This window comes from Dipodomys merriami, unplaced genomic scaffold (genome assembly GCF_024711535.1).
Source record: "Dipodomys merriami isolate MVZ:Mamm:240054 unplaced genomic scaffold, mDipMer1.0.p SCAF_15, whole genome shotgun sequence".
NCBI classification, from domain to species: Eukaryota; Metazoa; Chordata; class Mammalia; order Rodentia; family Heteromyidae; genus Dipodomys; species Dipodomys merriami.
Genome location: NW_027202826.1, coordinates 3,916,905 through 3,935,273, shown reverse-complemented (window position 1 = coordinate 3,935,273; position 18,369 = coordinate 3,916,905). Strand labels below are relative to the sequence as shown.

The following is an 18,369-nucleotide window of genomic DNA, read 5'->3' as shown; positions in this document are numbered from 1 at the left end:
ATTAATAGGGTTTGAACTTGGGCCCCAAACTTGCAAGGTAGTTGCTTTACCACTGGAGTCATACCTAGCCCTTTTTTATTTAGTTATTTTTCAGGTAAGGTCTTACATTTTTGCTCTGTGGTTTGCCTTTGACGATGATTCTCTACCTATGCCTTTCAGGTAGCTGGAATTGGGAAAAGGTGCTACCATCTCTGGCTTGTTGTGAACAGTGACCTGCCCTCTCTCTATCTTCTAAGTAGCTGAGATTACTGGAATGAACCACCACACCCAGTTATATTTATTTATCTTGGTTATTTTTTAAATCATTGCTATTATTTGTAATTCACAGTTGTTTGAAATTTTCATTGCAGCTGCAGTTGAATGCACTATTTTCTTTCCAGGTGATTTATCATAAAATAATGAGTGTTTTGGGGTTTCCTTTTATGTTTCCATGAGCAGGCTTCTTTTCTCACCTGCGCAATAGCTGGTTGAGGTATAACATACACCGTGCTAAACGATAACATTGACAATAGATTTATTTTGCTTACTCATGTCCTCAAGAGCCCTAGCTTTGGGGTAGAGGTGTGGCTCAAATGGTAGCGCTCACACCTAGAAAGGGGCAGAGTCTTGTGTTCAAACTTCAGTATGGCCATGAAAACAACCAAACCAACCCAAAGAGGTTTCCTTACAGTGTTATTCAACACCACCAGTGACTGCATGAGACTGTGTGTGTCCCTTTCCACCTCCACCCTTTCTCAGTTCAGACTCCAGGGAATCTCAGGCCTGGCAATGTAGCAGACTGACAAGAGCCAGGAGCTACCCAGACAAGTTCCCTGTACCATGGTGGCCTGACTGCCATCTGGCAGGCAGGTGAGTAAGCACTAGATCCCTTGTGAAAGTCTACCTGCAGCATTACCTTAGTCTCATCCCTTAATCGGACAAGACGAAGAAGCATGTGCAAATCTTTTTCAGGAAGAGCAGCTTCTGCAGGAATGCAGGAAGCAGAGCAAGTGGGAAGAGACACTAACCTATAATCCCAGGTAAATTCCCCAGCTAATCTTGAAGGAAGAACTCTGGAAGGCAAATCCTACCTCGGGGTTTGTTTCAACTCCAGGAAAGTATGTAGGACCTGGAAATCAGAGGTGAGCCCTTGAAGGCAGTCTGGTTGTCCCTCCCATGGGAAAGGCATTCTGGTGGTGCAGAGCAGCCTTGGAGGGTCACAGGTGTCTGTACCAAGTGCAGCCACAGCCAGGCACAGGAAGGGAATAGGAAAAGTGATACTGAGAGAGGAAGTGGCAACATAAAAATGCTATCATTGCTAATAGTTGTTGATTTAGGAACACTGAGAGAATGTGGAATCCCCAGCAGTGACTGTGAATCAAACGTTCTTGTAACTCTCTTGCGTTTCCTTCATATCTGTTGGGGCCTTGATGTTCAGGTGCATAAAAATGACATTCTTCATGTGTAATACTTTTTGCCCTATTTTAATTTAACTTTAGGTGCTTTTTGCAAGCTACATAACTGAATGTTTAAGAAAAACATAACCCCAACTTTATCTATGTCTGATGGTTTTAATTCACTTAATTTGGCGATAGTATTGATAGACTTTTTTCATATTTAGACATTTTAATTAGTTGCCTTTTCCCTTTTCTTGATTACAATTTGGATTAAAAAGTTTTTTTCTTGCCTCTGGTATAGAAGTCAAACATTTTTTGTTCTCATTCTCTTATTCAGTTTCCCTGTCCATTTCCTCCTTGTTCCTTTCCTTCCTTTCCCATTCCTTCCAATTGTCCCTCTCTCCACGTCTTTTGTTTTCTCTTATTTGTGATTACCCTTAAATTACTAGCATGAAGGAGTGCCTTTATATAACGTAATGAATGAATGTTCCTACCCTGCTCTCCCCATATAAAAAGGACCTTCGACATCTCATTGCAATCTCCTTTTTACTTTTATGTTTTAACCGGCATATGCTGTTTAAACTTTGTTTTATTTTCATTAAATAACAAGAACATGGTTATTCTGCAAATTTAGGATATGAGCTGATGCCCCTGTTTATAAATATCCCTCCAGGAGATTCGGCGTGGCACCACTTTCCTCTCTGAACTGATTTTTCTCCTGTTTTTGGCTCCAAATCTCTAAATCACAGGCTCCTTTTGTTATTTGATGGTGACAGTCTCATGGTATATATCAGTTTTCTTTATGACAAATGATGACTAAGTCTTTTATCCTTTCTGCCCCCAAGTTCTTAACCTTTCACTTGCCAGTAATAATGTTGCTTATATTATTAGTAATTGGTAATTATAGAATACATCCAAAGTTTCTTTCTCAGTATCAGAGAATGAACTAGGCATTTCAGTATGCAGAACTTTAATTTTAATCTTTGGTCAGGAAGCCAATAATTTAATGAGGGATAGATAAAGTTAATAAATAACTTGCCTTTTGACACGATTGTTAATGTTCTAGATGTTGGTGTGAGAGATGAAAAAAGAAAGGGTGTAGAGGTGAGGGGAAGGGGATTTGTGCAGAGGGAACACTGACTTCAAGGTTTGTAGGATGAGCAAGCCCAAGGGCATATGAGGACAATGACTAGGAAGACAGAAAATCAGTGTGGAAATGGTTCTCAGTCCTGCATGTCCTCTTCAGCCAAGGTGAGCAGACTTCTTCTGGGACGAGGCAAAGTCATTCTCTTATGCAAGACAGAGCTCTGATTGGATAATCTGAAATCAGCCACAGACCAAGAATGGATGAGGGGGCGTGGCTGTGGTCTAATAGAACTTCATTTGTAAAAAGCCCCTTGTTATAAGCCTTACATTCATTACTTGCTCAATCCTAATTACAATCATGATACCACTAGATAGGGCCTGGCCAACCATGCCGGCACTCCAAGTCATTTCTACACTTCTGGGAGGTGTGTAACATGCATATGCATATGTTCGTATGTGAGGAATACTGAGCACAGATCAGGTATGGACCTAAACTTCAGATATTTACTGCCTGGCTTTGTGCAAAATGTCTGCTAACTTCTGCACTAGCTTCCCTCTGAGAAAAGGGTAAGACCAGCCTTGATGTAAAGGAAGCAAATCTGAACTAGGCCCCATCTGAGAACCACCAAGTCTTCATGAGAGAAATCCTCCCTTTGTGAGACCAAGTGATTCTGTGGAATTCCATGGCCCATAATCTCAGAGGGTGAATGACTGTCAGGTGGGGACCTGGCTGAAGGGACTTCCATGAATTTCCACTCGTCCATCATCGGTGTGTAACTGATAAGTGTGTGGGCAGTTGCCTGATAGAGACAAAGGATGTCATTCAGGGTCTCAAGGTGATCTTGCTCTTAAGGAGATAAAGCAGGGAAGCATGGGAAATCTCTGCATGTTCTCTTTTGGTTCCATGAAGACTGGGCAATGTCACTGGCAACAGGACTGCCTGTTATTCTGGAAATCGTGTGTTTACAGCTTGCAACAGATAAGTAAAGGGAATTCTCATTTCCTTTAGAAATACCCCAGTTCAGGTCCCATCCATGTCAGTGTAGCCAGAGAGAGAAAAGTTGGTGCCGGGCTGTATTATGTGTCTTTGTACATCATCACGGGGTGGAAATTGTTAGTCTCAAACCACAGCAGCTCTTCTGACTTCATCTTAGAGTGCTTTCAGCAACCTCCAGCTAGTTCCTGGACAGAGGAGACACAAAATAAAGGTGGCAAGCCCATCCTTTGAAAGGCATACTCAAAACGAGGTCAAAAGTAGGAAAAAAGAAGATTACTACATTTGCTTTGAATTGATTTGTATGATACACACATATTTAAAGACCCTCCAAGTTCTTAGCTTATACATTTAGGACTAGTGACCATAAAAGTTTGTTAACATTAAAAGAATTGCAACGTTTTCTTTGTAATTGATTGTAACTGCTTTTTTTTTCCTTTTGAAAATTTCTACGTAGTTTGTCCTGTTGCTTTGTTAGCTGTGTTTTGTGGAACTTTTGATTATGACTGTCTTACTTTGGCCATTAATCTAACTCCAGCATTTCAGTTTTAAATACACTTTTTATAGATTTTTAAAAAAAATACTGCAAAGAAAGAGAGTGACATTTAGTATTTAGAGAACATTTTTTTCTCCATCTAGAATTTGCCTAACTTAGGCTCTAGTCATTTATAGCAAAATTGAAAGTCGCAAGTTGGCCCATTGGTAGTTAGAGACAGAAAGTTGCTCCCCATGGTGTTCCACTTCTATCTCATATTTCTTCAGAGCTAATACATTTCCTTCTTGGGAAACAAAAGCTCTTCCCTCCCTCTGAGGTGCATCAATCAAGGTTGTAGGGCTGGAGGGACACGGAAGGAACAGAGGGTGCTGGGGAAGGAAAATCCTTCATTGGCTTTCTTTTCTAGGAGTTACATCGAGATTGAATGAGGGAAACGTCCCACTTTATTTAGCTTTATTGGCAAACACACCAGCTGAGAAAAGGTATTAATTTTGTCTTAAAAAAATGTCCAACTTGGTATAGCCAAAGCAAAAAATAGAATTTAGATAGAAAGTGTAAACCAAAAAAGTGGTCTCGTTCTGTCAGCCATCACCCGGCAGAAGATGGTTCTGACATTTCGTGTCATCTTCCTCACCATGCTTTTCGCTTTTCGCTGGTATCACCCCCAGGCCTCCAGGACCCTGGTCTCCCCCAGCCCCCCAGGACCCTGGTCTCCCCCAGCCCCAGCATGGGCAGCGTTCTGTTGTCCCCAGGGGTCCAGTGGCTCCTCAGTGGTGGCTCTCACTCCAGCTACAGCTGCTGTCCTGGTAACACCTGGTTCCTCTCCCTAGATTCCAACCCATGGATGATCACAGCTGGAAAAAGCTTCCCGGGGTGCCTAGGTTGTGTGTGTGTGTGTGTGTGTGTGTGTGTGTGTGTATTAACATTTACTTCTTTATTTTTAATTTTCTAAAAAATACTGTATTGTCAAGGTGATGTACAGAGGTGGTGAGAACATTTCTTGTCAAACTTGTTACCCTCTCCCTCATTTTTCTCCTACATCCCCCCAACCTCACCCCAACATTTACTTCTTATAGATACTTGGTTGGGTGAGTTAGATGTTCAAAAGTGTTTACCTTTGTCAGCATCGTCTTAGCTTACACCTTAAAGGAGCTTACACCTTAAAGGAGCTTACACCTTAAAGGAGCTTTATTTTTTCACTTTTTTTTGTAGTTTTAAAAAGTTTTGTTTTAATGGATACATAAAAATGTAGTGATTATACACAATACTAGGGTGCCATTCAATGCGTCAATGCACGGAAAGAGTGTACAATGTTTAAACCAAGTGCGTGGCGTCTTCTAAGTGAGAGCTTTCTTGTGGCCTTTTGGAATGGATAGTGTTAGCAAGATGGAGAATGGAAAAGGGACAGGCCTGGGCCAGGACTGTTTATTGCCAGTGAAGGGCACAGAGCTTCCTGTGGGTTTGGAGGTTGTGTGAGGGACTGGATTCTGGGGAGGGCTGAACAAGGAAGCAGAAAATATAAAACGGGCTATGGCCTCTTGGGGGCCTAGGGCTTTGGCTTTGGCAAGGCCTGGATTAGAAGGCTCAGTCTGGGATGAGGGGACTTCCAGCCAGGCTTAGGTTGGACTAGCCTGTCCAGGGACAGGCATGTGGCCAAGCCTCTTCCCGTGCACCTGGTGTCTTGCTTGACCTGAGGGGATAAGGTAGGAATCAACCCTTCACGTGGCACATTTTTGTCACCTTCTCCTCAAACACATCACTTCTTCATGATGACAACTGTCTGGTGGCCTCTTGAAGTGCATGGTGCATTATTGTCACATCATGTTGGTACATCTTTGTCCCCCCTCCCCCCTCCCCCCCACTCCCTGCCCCGTGCGGTAACACACCAGAACTTCCTACTTATGCATTTTCAATCCATGCTCACAGTCACAGTTCATAGGTGGACATAAAAATCAGTATTATTTATTTTTATTCCTTTTTATGTATATCCTTTTTTCTATACATTCCTTTGAAATCTTTTGCTCACTGTATGTTATGTAATTGGAAATATGGCTTACATTTGAAAGTAGATTTGTGTGTGTGTGTGTATGTGTTTCTGGAGATAGAAGAAAGGTTCCCCCCACCCCCGCTTCCTTCCTAGTTTCCACACGAAATCTCAGGTGCTTGAGATCCACTTGTGACAAGCATTTCAGGGTGTCTCACAAAAAGTAGTTTCACAACAAGAGCGTTTTATCAAGGATGTATTTTAGAATGACAGGGTTAAAATAGGGGAAAATGGAAGAGAGAACAGCATTTTGTGTTCCCTTTGCAAAGAATGGGAGTTAAAGATTCAAAATGGTGGCTCCTTTGAGCTAGATGATCAAGCCTTGCCTAATTAAGATATATATAATCATAATTATATATATGTATATGTATATTCCATTCAAGCATAATGCACGGGAAACACATCTTATACTTTAGCAAGTCACCCGTGCCAAAAAGAATCAGAAAACCACTATTTTCTGCAGTCACTGTGATTTTTAAATTTCTCACACTCAGATGATTTTAAGTGGGGTTTATTATGGGTCACAAGAAATAATTTTATCTCTTACTGTTGAGTAAAACTTAGTTATTTGTATGGTGGGTTGTAAAAACTTTCTGCTTTGTAAATATTAGATTTGCCTGTGTTGCTAGGAAACACAAAATTAAAAACAAAGTTTATATAGGCATGAGAGAAACTGATGAAGTCTAAATCCTGTTATAAACAAACGAATCTTTGAGGTACTCTCTCTTGTCAAAACAAACGTCTGTGAAATGTAATTCACTCGTAAAAGAGAAAGAAACTTCTCACCATGAAGTAATGATTTCTTTTTCTTTCTTTCCTTTTCTTTCTTTTATTATTATTTTTTTCTTCTTTAATGTTTTCTTTTCCTCTCGGAAAAGAAAAAAAAAGAAAAAGTTTTCTTCTCCTCAGCGTTGTTTCAAGTCTCTGGGAAAGTCTGTTCGGCATTTCCTTCTTGGGATTGGCGCTGGCGTCTGTGTGTGTGCTTTGTTCTGGGGAAAGCTGAGGTCAGTTAGCAACTTGCAGCTAACTGTTAAAAAAAAAAAAAAGAACAAAAAAAGCTGAGTAATGCTGGCTGCGCCTGTGGCGCGGCTGATGCAAACCTGGAGAATTTGCATCATCATGAAGTTGGAGTAAGTTAGTGTGACAGGCGGGAGCTTAAATACCAGCCCCGAGGAGGCTGAGCGGCTGTGAGATGCGGGGGAGCGGGGCCCGGGCGCACAGGTGTCCCCGGGACGCACCACAGCGCGGGGCGCGCGCGCACCCCTGCTCTCTCCACCTGCCCAGCACAGCCATGCCCAGAAGGACCTTCTGAGCGCACAGGGCGCGGGAGAGGCCAGCCCGCGGGACGCCCTCGAGGGAAGGCTTTCTTTCTGTCCTCGTGCCTCCTCCTTCCCTCCCCGTGTCCCCCCTGCCCCGGGGCCGCGCCTCTGCCACCATGGTCCGGAAGCCGGCCGTGGCCACCATCTCCAAAGGCGGTTACCTGCCGGGCAGCGCGAGCGGACGGCTGCCGTCCACAGGGGCCCGGGCGGCCCCCGGCAGGGAGAGGGTGGTCCTGAAGAAGAAGATCACCCTGCTGCGGGGGGTGTCCATCATCATCGGCACCATCATCGGGGCCGGCATCTTCATCTCGCCCCGCGGCGTGCTGCAGAACACGGGCAGCGTGGGCCTGTCCCTCACCGTGTGGACCGTCTGCGGGCTGCTGTCGCTCTTCGGTGAGTGGGGGGAGCCGTGGCCGGCCCTGGGGCTGGGGGCCGGGTCTCCCGGAGTAGAAAGGGTTATTTGGGAAGGCTGGGGGAGGGGGGTGTCCTAGGGGTGTTTGGCTGTTTCCTGGAGGTGTGTGACTGACCAAAACAACGTGTCCCCTGCGGGGGTCCCCCGCCCCCAAATCCCTTCCTGAAGTCTGCTTACCCCCCTCCCTCTCCCTTCCCCGGGGTCCAGCAGGTGATTGCTTTGGAGGTTCACTTTGGTGAGCCACAACATGCCTGTGCCAGCTTCCTGGGACGGGGCGCTCGTGCCCGTGCTCCCGTGTTCTGGCAGCTGGCATCCCAATGACACACCTGTGAGAGGCAGGGCCCGTGGCCTGTTGGGTCCCCTGGCCTTGCCTTGAGAAGCAAGGGGGGGTGGCGACCAGCCCCCTGCCCCCGTCCTGCCCAGCTGCCTGTGGGGCCTGGGTCCCAGCAGGCCTGGAGAGGGCACTCCTGGGGAGGGGATGGGAAGGGCGTAGCACAGCGCCCCTCCACGCGGGCTCAGCCCCCGCTGGGCGCACCTCAGTTTCTGCGCTTGCATTTCCTTAATGAATCCTGCTTTTAAAACGTGACTTTTTCAAACTTCAGTGGGGTGTTCGCTTCCTCTCCTTGCCCAGATGTGTTTGCTTCGCTGGGTCTCTAGGGAAACAGATAACTTTTCCACCTGTTCAGCCGAGTTCTGGAATACAACTGGCAGAGTAATGTTTCTTCTATAGAGTTGAGAGTTAAAGGAAAAGAAATGCTCTGAGGTGGGCAGATGAGGGATGACTTTGCCCGATATATAGACATAGCTATGTATAATTTTGATTTTTGCTCTTTTCTAGAACATAGTGGTTTGATTCCAGAAGACTATACTTTAAAATGATGAACCCTTTGCTCTACCTTAGGTTACCCAAAGCTAACCCTCCGCCTCAAGTACACCAGTCCATTCATGCTTTGTACTTAAGTCATCCATGTTTTCATCCGCTGGTTGGTGCAGGTACCTAGACGACTCAGAGTTCCATTAAAACATTTTTTTTGAAGGAGGTGCTTTAAATAAAACTTGTTAGTTAAAGCCAAGTCCTCCTATAGAGAGGACTACAGAGGACTTCTTTTTAGGACTTAGTTTGTAGTGTTGCTTACGCGGATGGCTGATGCTTAGTGACAGTTGTGTGATGATGTTTGTTTTCCTAGTGGTGACCCTTATCCTTGCAGACTATTATGAGACAGTGTGATGATAGGAGCTCTCCCCAGAACCTTGAGCCATCATTTGTGTTAAAGTGGTTCTGGCATGTGCAGGCACAGATGAACTTAATTGTTGGTCTTAAATAACTTTGTGCAGCATCAGCCTTTAATCTTCCTACATTACTCGGTATGTTTAGAATAAATCAATATCTAATGAGATAAACGATAGCCAGTGTTCTGGGCATTGCAAACTCTCACACACACAGTTCCCACTGTGATTTTCCATTTTCATATGCCATAAAAGATTATGCAGATGTAATGAAATAAATCACTTTGGGAATTGGACTAAAGTGACATGATGAAAGTGCGCTTATTCTCCAGTATGCCACATGGAGAGCTTCACAAAAGAAGGAAAGAGCAGAGCAGGGAGTGTAAGGTAGGTCACACTGGAGTGGTGCTTCTGATGGTGCACACTGGGGAGTGTGCTCGTGCACGTACTGACCAACAGACCTGCATTTGCATTCCATTTGTCACTTGGATTTTTAGCAGATTTTTGATGACAAAGCAAAACGAGGGGAGAAAAAGCCTTCTTCTTTTGAAACTCTGGGAGCAACTTAAGAATTTATAGATAGATGATTCCTCAACTTAAAATGGATTTTTTAACCTTGCCATAGTGTGTAATAATTTACTTATTGACAAGTGATATGAAATCTTCACCACTTTATTATGAAATAAATTCAGTTCCATAATTTGCCCAACTATAGGCAAATATGCGTTCTGAGCATTGAACACATTTTTCATATAATGTTTTCAACTTACAGTGTGGTTTTTCTAGGGGTGTGGGGAAAGAGGGGAAACTCCTCTGTAAATGGAAGAAAATCTGTATTTGATTTATAATTTTTTTTCAAATCCCAGGTCAATACTTGCGTTTTATATCCTGTTTTGTACTTCTTTCATCTGAGCAAAGTGGCTATGGAGCTGAAGCCTTTATGAAAATCTCATTTCCCCAGCACTCAATTTAAACCTAGAGCAATCATCCTGGAGTTTCAGCAGAGCATATAGAGGTCTAGGTATTGATTCTCTGACATTAAATTCAGAGGTACTTAAGACTCTTTCCAATAACATTTTATGCTGGATGCTTTTCTGCACAACTTGCCAATATGGCGACTATTTCCCAGAAGTGGGTGAATTGCAGTTAGTCGTAATTAGTTCCAAATAGAAAACATGTATCCATGGACCCCAAACATCCCTGTATAGCATACTTACTTCAGAGTCATCTGTGGGAGTTGAAGAAATGTAGACATTCTTGGAGAGTCTGGACTCTTGCTTGGAGAGTAGATCTAGAATTTGGTCTTGAATCTGCTTTTCATTTGACTGGTTTTGAGTTTAAAACATAAAAAAATTAAGGTTCCTCTGATGTAGTGCCAGACTTGGAAATCAGGTCAAGCATAGTTAGATTTCACTAAATATCTGAATTATATTTGTGCTGGACAGTTCTACATAACTTATGTCTGATGAGTAAGGACAATTATCTGTGAAGTCACTTGAGTGAAATTGTGTAGTCATGTGTGAGTGCTGAGCAGTGTTCACAGAGTGTTTCATATTACATTCAGATCTATTTTTTCACTTTCTTGTTAATTAATTGCTCAGATTATAAGTATAGTTATATTTCTTTCTCGTTTTTTCTTTTGGTGGCAATAAGGTTTGAAGGGAAGGAACTTTCTAGGCAGACTCTACCACTTGAACCATACCTCCAGTTCCTTTTGCAAATTTTACTTGTTTCTCAAATAGGGGCTCACATTTTTCTCTGGCCAGCCTAGATAGACGGTGATCTTCCTACTTGTGGCCTCCAGTCTAGCTGGGATTAGAGGTGCGGACCGCGATAGCCAACTTTTCATTGGTGAAGATGGGGCATCACAACTTTCACCGGGGATGGCCTCCAGCTGCAGACGTCAAGTGTAGTTGAGATCTCAGCTGGTCTTATTTCCTCTTTTGTGCCAAGGATTCCAACTCTGGTTTTAGAAATGTTGGGGTTGGAGGAGTGGCTCAGAGGGTAGAGCACTAGCCAACAGATGAAAAGGATAGATTTCAAGTTCTAATCCCTGTCTTGGAGATAAAAATAAAAATGTATGCATACCAATTTAAGTAAAACGGGACTTTCCACGTAGAATGAGCTACGCCTCACACATGAAGAAGTTACGGGAGGAACTTGGCCTGTCTCACGCATTAGATGACAGTTGTTTTGAAAACAGGATGCCTTTCAGGTCTGAGGAAGTGCTAGCTCAGATGCAGCACAAACACTGTTGTGTTGATCCTCTCACCCAGGGGGTTGATTCTGTGTTCAACTGACACCTTGTCCTTGTAACCATTTCACAGGGGCCTTGTCCTATGCAGAGCTGGGAACAAGCATAAAGAAATCTGGTGGCCATTACACATATATTCTGGAGGTCTTTGGCCCTTTACTGGCTTTTGTGCGAGTCTGGGTAGAACTGCTCATCATACGGTAAGAACATGGAATCAAACTAAGACACAGTAAGCCTCTTCCTTTAATCACTCTTCTGAGTCCACGTTCTTGACAGCCACATAGGACAGTGTACCTCTGACTGCCCAGACACACGGAAGCCAGCGAGGGACCAGAACTTCCCTTTGTTGTAGGGGAGGTTATTAAGTCATTTAACTTTACTCCATTTTTGTGACTAAGAAACGTCTGGGCCAAACAACTTAAGTGTGTCACCGGTCTTAAGATGTATAAAATTGTTTGCATACGACCCATGACTCACTTCCTGACATGAAGCAAATCAGGGAACTACAGCTGTGAAAACCTTTTGATTTTATTGTTGAAGAATGTATTTCCTCTCCTGACTTTCTTGGCAGCAAATTGTGCCAAGTCACTCTGAACAGCAAATTTCCTTCCACTTTGAGTAGAACTTACAGCGTCACCTGAGCCCCCGCTCTTCTTGCCTGACCTGTTCTCCAGTGGTGACTTGCACTTTCTGATTACAGAGTTTAAGAGCCATTACTAGGGGTACTTGCTCCTTCTGGAAACTTCTCAGGCATACACTGCTGAAAGGTTAGGTAAACTTTCATTCTGTCATTTAAAGCAGAGAAATTATTTGTTCAGTCACAGTAATTTTTTTTTAAAGAATTTCCTTTTTAGCAAAGAGCTCCAGAGAAGTATATACTTCATTATTAAGTCTGTTCTCATTTTTACAAAGTCTGCATTCATTCAAGACTATAATTAAATCATGATAAAAGAGTTTCTCAAAGATCCCTTTACCTAGGGTATACCCTCTGCTGCTTTCAATTATCTGAAAATATACTTCAAAGTTTCAGTTATATCTTCCAGCTAATTTCCTATTTATTCTAACTTATGGTAGTTTTTAATTATTAGAACATGCAATCCTTTTTCATTTGACATTGAATTTGATACCTTGTGTTTTTACTCAATATTTTAGGTGTCTGTATACATTGGAAGTATAAGCATTTCATGTGCTAATAACTAGGTCTTACACGTCCCATAACCCTTTCCTACCTAGATGAGTGTCCTGTGTTATTCTGGGTAAAGGTGATTTTTGGTAAATGATAGAAGGTTATAGTTATCCTGCTATGAATGCAATGGAGTCAGAATTCAAATGAGTGTACTCCTTATTTACAGTGCTGATAGACTATGGAGACCTGGGGTCTGCTAGAGTTAGACGTGAATCCGTTTTATCCATGTATTTGTTGTGTGATTAATTGCTTGTCATCATCATGAGTATGATCATTGCATTAGCGGTGACAGAGACACGTACTTGTTCATTCACTTACTTATCCCACACTCTGCTGGTGAACAGTGAACAGTAAGATAAGGAGAGCGCAACTGGAACCTGACACAATTCTGCTCCCACATAGCTGTTGCCTTACTTCTGAAAGAACTTCCCCATGGTGTGTGTGTGTGTGTGTGTGTGTGTGTGTGTGTGTGTGTGTGTGTGTGTGTGAACAGAAAATTCTAGAAGCTTTTTTTTTTGTCAGTTGTGGGGTCTGCACTCATGGCCAGTGCTCAACCACTATGAGCCATTTCTGGTTTTTGAGTGGTTAACTAGAGATAAAGAGTCTCACAAGAATTTTTCTGCTCAGGTTGGCTTCAAACTGTGATCCTCAGATCTCAGCCCCTGAGTAGCTAGGCTTATAGGCAGAGCCATGGGTGCCAGCCTTAAATTCTAGAAGCTTTTAAAGGTGTCCTATATCCTTTTGTCATATTGGACTCAGGTTTCTGAACTGATTTGTAAATAAGCAGAGTACTAAAGAAACTTAGGAGAGGTAAGCTACCTCAGTACTAACAAGTACTTAAAGATTTATCATCTATTATTAATACCCAGGATACCTAGTACTTTCATTAAAATCATACCATCAGATTACAGTCAGTTTTGCCAGAAATACCTATATAGCACTTTCCAGAAAAGAAAACAAATCACTACCAGTACACAGGTGGGATCATTAAATTGAACACACAAATTCTCATTAGGTTCAGTATAAACTAGTTTTCTACTATGTGGCTGATGCTGAGTAAAACACTGGGGGTGAAAAACTAAACTTTTAAGGGGAAAAAGTCAAATACTGGGAGAACACAGGCAATGCTGGCCATCACAGCCTTGTTCCACGATTATTTAAAAAGTGGCCCGTGGTGCTGTACGCAGTCCTTCCTGTGTCTTTGCAAGCCTACTTATACACGGTCTTCTGAAAATTGTAGACTCTCACGGTAAATGTGTTCTATAAGCCAAGTAGCATGATTCACAATGGAAAAACATATCAAAAATGATCTTTATTTTTTTTCCCAGAACTTAGCCACCTGGTCTGCTTTGTATTTTAGGCCTGCAGCGACCGCTGTGATATCTCTGGCATTTGGACGCTACATCCTGGAACCCTTTTTTATTCATTGTGAGATTCCTGAACTTGCAATCAAGCTCATAACGGCGGTGGGACTAAGTGAGTACCAGAGGTACAAACAGAAGCTCGGGGAGGAGGCTCCTCAGGACGCAGTGATCGCCCCAACCTGTGTTCTTTTGGTTTACAACTCCAACTTTGTGCTGGGAAATACAGACAAAACTCAGACTTGGAGTGGTGGGTGCTGCCAGTGTTTCACTGAGTCAAAAAATACTGTGGCTGCCTGATACACAAAGCCTCCACAGTAGGTAAAACCACCTTGTCAGCAAAATATTAAGTCGATTATACATAAAAGGAGAATCTTAAGGAGGAAAATTCAGCTGTTTTTATGGAATTCCTGTTTGAAATGTATCCTTTCTTGGTCATACGTTGCCTGTGACTCATATGTGACCGAGGAGTTACACTTGTGTATTGGGTATGAGATGGTCACCCAATTCCAAGTGTTAGTAGCTACAGTGATCATTGATAGTGTTTTTACTGTCCTTTTTTGGCCTTGATTAGAATCTTCTTTCAAGATTTCACCATTAGTAGCATTTCTCAAGCAGGACATTAGTGAATTAATTAATATGATCATTTTACTGTATTGGAGCTTAAACTCAGGGCCTTGCCCTTGTTCGGCTTGCTTGGTTTAGCCTTTCCTCTACCACTTGAGCCATGCCTCCAGTCTTGCTTGTTGCTGGTTATTTTATAGATAGAATCTCATGGACTTTTCTGTCTTGGTTAACCTCCAGTCATGGCCCCCTCCTTCCAAAGCAGGGAGACATAAGCCATGTTGTGCACAGCTACAAGTGACTATGGGCAACAAATTAGAAAATTAGTTATTTTTGAATAACTTTTTGCAGAAAGAGGAAGTAACAACAGAAATATGTGCAAGATACCATGAGGTGAAACTAAATGCGATGGTCACTTCCTACAAGATTGCAGAACGTCACCAGAGAGGGTTCCAATTCTAGATGGCCATGTAATCGCCGTTTTAAGTTCTAACAACTCCAAAAGAAAGCACGAGGCAGGCACACCTGGTTTCACCGTCACAGCGGCGTTTAGGATGCTATCCCACCTTCCCTGGGAGGAACGAGGGAGCAAAGCACTTTCAGCCAGACGCAGGCACTGTGGCTGCCCGCAGAAAAGCAACAAGAGCCCTGCAACCGGGGACATAAATCTGCATTGAAACAGGCCCATCTCAAATGTGATTCATCAAATGGATGCACACAATCATTCTGTGAGATGTCTGAAAAGATAAAGGAAATGACAATGCAATAGAACTTGCTCCATCTGCTCCTTAGGCCTAACACTAAGAATTTCGCTTAGAACAGATGTGGTTAGGAACCCATTATGTTATGGGCCCATAGTGGGTCATATTCCCCTGGAGAGAACCAGTGAGGACTGGAACTAAGTGACTCAGTTATGTGATCTTGGGCTAGTTAAGCCTCTTCAAGCCTCAGTTTTATTTACTGTATAAGAGGTCTATGAAAAGACAATTTAGCTGGATGACTATAGAAATATATAATTAAATATGATTTTAAAGATGTTTAACAGTGTCTAGCTCATAGAAAGTTCTTGTCCTGCTGAAGGACTGGACTAACAGCCATATATAGGGACATACATACATACATATATATATGTCTATATATATGTGTATTTATAGACATATATATATGTTTCCCTTGAGTGAATGAGGCATTAAATTTGAGAAGAGAAAGGCATAGAATTTTTTGGGGGGTTGGTGGTGGGGTTTGAACTCTGGGCCTGGGCGCTGTCCCTCAGCTCTTAAGCTCAAGGTGAGTGCTCTACCGCTTGAGCCACAGAGCCACTTCTGGTTTTCCAGTGGCTTATTGGAGATAAGAGTCTCACGGACTTTTCTGCCTGGGCTGGCTTTGAACCTCGATCCTCAGATCTCAGCCTCCTGAGTAGCTAGGATGATAGGTGTGAGCACTGGGGCCCAGCTAAGGTGTAAAAATTTTAAGAACTCTAAATTACTAGCGGGAGTTATTATGCTATAACCAGAAGTCTTTAAGCAAATCCTATCTGGATGTTTGAAAATCCACCAATTTTGTGAAATTACATGAGTCATTATAGTGGATTTCTTAATTTTGCGAGTCTAGATAACTTTCTTTTTGTTCCTCCTCCTCCTTCTTTCCTCTTCCTTTTCCCCCTCCTCCTTTTCTTACTTCTCCTTTTCCTCCCAACCTCCTGATTTCTTCATCTTCTTTCTCCTTTTCCTTTTTCTCTTCCTCTTCTTCTTCCTCTTCTTCCTCCTACCTTTCCTCCTTCTCCTCCTCTTCCTCCTCCTCCTTCTCTTCCTCCTCCTCCTCCTCCTCCTCCTCCTCCTCCTCCTCCTCCTCCTCCTCCTCCTCCTCCTCCTCCTCCTCCTCCTCCTCTTCCTTCTTTTTTTCTGTGGCAGTACTGGGAATTGAATTCAGGGCTTCGCATTGTTCCTTGTCTTTTTCTGCCCAAGGTTGATGCTCTACTGCTTGAGCCAAATCTTCACTTTTGGCTTTTTGCTGGTTAGTTGAAGATAAGAAGTGGCTCTCAACCACATTCCTCAGTTCTCATCCTCTTGAGTAGCTAGGCACGATCCAATGGTTCCTGGCAATGATTTTCTTATTCATTCCAATTCCATTAAGCATCTTAAAGGGAAACCATATATTTAGAGGATTACATGGAATTTCTTCAAGGCAAACTTTAAAGTGATGTGGACAAGTGATTGGGCTCTCCAAAACATCTTCAGGAAAGATTGACAAAGAGCCCCTGTGAGAATATTTCCATCCATTTTTGTCACTAGTTATAATATTAGCTTATGCATTTGGAGGTTTCTTTTATAAGCTTGAGATTCTGGTAAGGAAATCTCAGAATCAGAAGCACTGACAGACAAAAAAAGAGAGTATTCTTATAACTCAGTGGGTAGTAATTTAAATCAATGGCCTAATTGGCAAAGTCAACCTGTCTTTAAGAAGAATTTAGCTTTAATGGAGGCGCCAGGAGTGAGAGGTAGAGATAAAGGAAGAGAGAGAAGTCTACCTGGGGGGCAAATCCCTCACATACTTTATTTTTCAAAGTGACTATAGGTGATTTTCCACCTGCTAGGGATGGAAGGGTACTGAGATGTAGAAAACAGTTTAATTGCATGAATTGCTTCCCTGTGCTCCTGGAGGGAGCTGGGGAATTTCACATCTCTAGTTAAGTGTGGAAAAAGGTCAAACCCCAGGGTCTTCCTACATCACAGGAAAAGTGAGTTGCAAACTTGTGAGATATTAACCAGCCATTGGAGAAGTGATGAAGGGGTGAAAAGTTATCTAAATGCTAATTTATCCTCATTTTTTAAGTACTCCACTTCAGCCAAATAATCAAGATTAAATGATTCTGCTTATCCCAAATCCCCCTGTTTCCGTAAGAACACCAGCAGGTGGAGTTTTAATGGAAAATCTGGTGTGTCCACTCACACGTAGCGGCTCTGACCCTGCCCCGATCCTCTCCTTCCCGGACAGGTGCATGGATTTCCTCTGCTTGCATAGTTTTGGTGAATATTGAAACAGGTTCATATTTAAAACATCTAGCCTGTTGTTCTGGTCTCCTGAATCTAGGCCCTCTGGAAACATACCTTTCATGGTACAATATTATCATAAGAATACTTCCTTTTTTTAATGGAGATTCCCTGAGTCTCCATTCCTTTGCTAGTTTATTTTGTGTAGGTAAGTTAAGAGCTGCATACAACTTCTTAAACCTTTTGGGAGTCATCATGAGGAACAAACAAATAACGGTTGTATCGCATGGTGAAAAACAGCTTGTGCTACACTACTCCATTTTCTTTTTGAAAGCCAGGTTTTTCAAATACTGTATGTGGATATGGATTAGCTCTAAGTCTGAAGTTTTTGTATACTTATTCTATCATACTTAAATACCAACCCAACCAACTCATAGGTAGATACATATAGTAGTGTCATGTACAAATTTGGTAGAACAGTCATAGTCTACAAGAGGATAATCAATCAAATGTGGAAGTAAAGTGTTCCTCCATCCCAGCTAAGATAATCACAGGCCTTTACAGAGAGAGAGGAGCAGCACACATTGCAAACCACTGGATTTGCCACGGGATCGTTTCTGCATCTTTGGAGCTGGCCCCTCGTATCACCGGTGAGAGAATGTGCTCAGCATTCTCTTACCTAGGTCCCAATCTTATCTTTCCATTTATAGCCTGTGTGTACATAAGCAAGTTAAATACTGCCTGGAGTTACAGCTGCTTATCTGAAAACTAAGGCCAATAATAGTAAGCATGTCACAGAGATAGGAGGATTAAGTAACATTATCCATGTTAAGTATTTGCACAACAACTGCCACAAAAATAATAGTTTGTGCTTATTTAATGCCTACCATTTTTATTCCCACTAGTGAGATTGTAGATACAGGCTGCTTCTTAAAGGTGTTTATTTGTACACATCCTCTCTAAGATGAATAAATCCAGGGAAGAAATGCTAGCGGAGAGATAAAGGGAACCTAGCAAATATTACAAAAAGTGGTGGAACCATTCCTTCTATCGCAGCTCA

The 18,369-nt window shown here is 42.5% G+C and overlaps 1 protein-coding gene across 1 annotated transcript in view; it reads left to right on the top strand.

The window, feature by feature from the left end:
• The first annotated feature begins 7,204 nt into the window (after positions 1-7,204).
• Positions 7,205-18,369, top strand: part of Slc7a11 (solute carrier family 7 member 11) — a 65,475-nt gene continuing 54,310 nt past the window's right edge. The window contains exons 1-3 of the mRNA XM_070022098.1: positions 7,205-7,708; positions 11,282-11,408; positions 13,755-13,870. Of these exons, the coding sequence (XP_069878199.1) occupies positions 7,432-7,708; positions 11,282-11,408; positions 13,755-13,870 (520 nt within the window). The 5' untranslated portion in view covers positions 7,205-7,431. The remainder of the gene's footprint in view (positions 7,709-11,281; positions 11,409-13,754; positions 13,871-18,369) is intronic.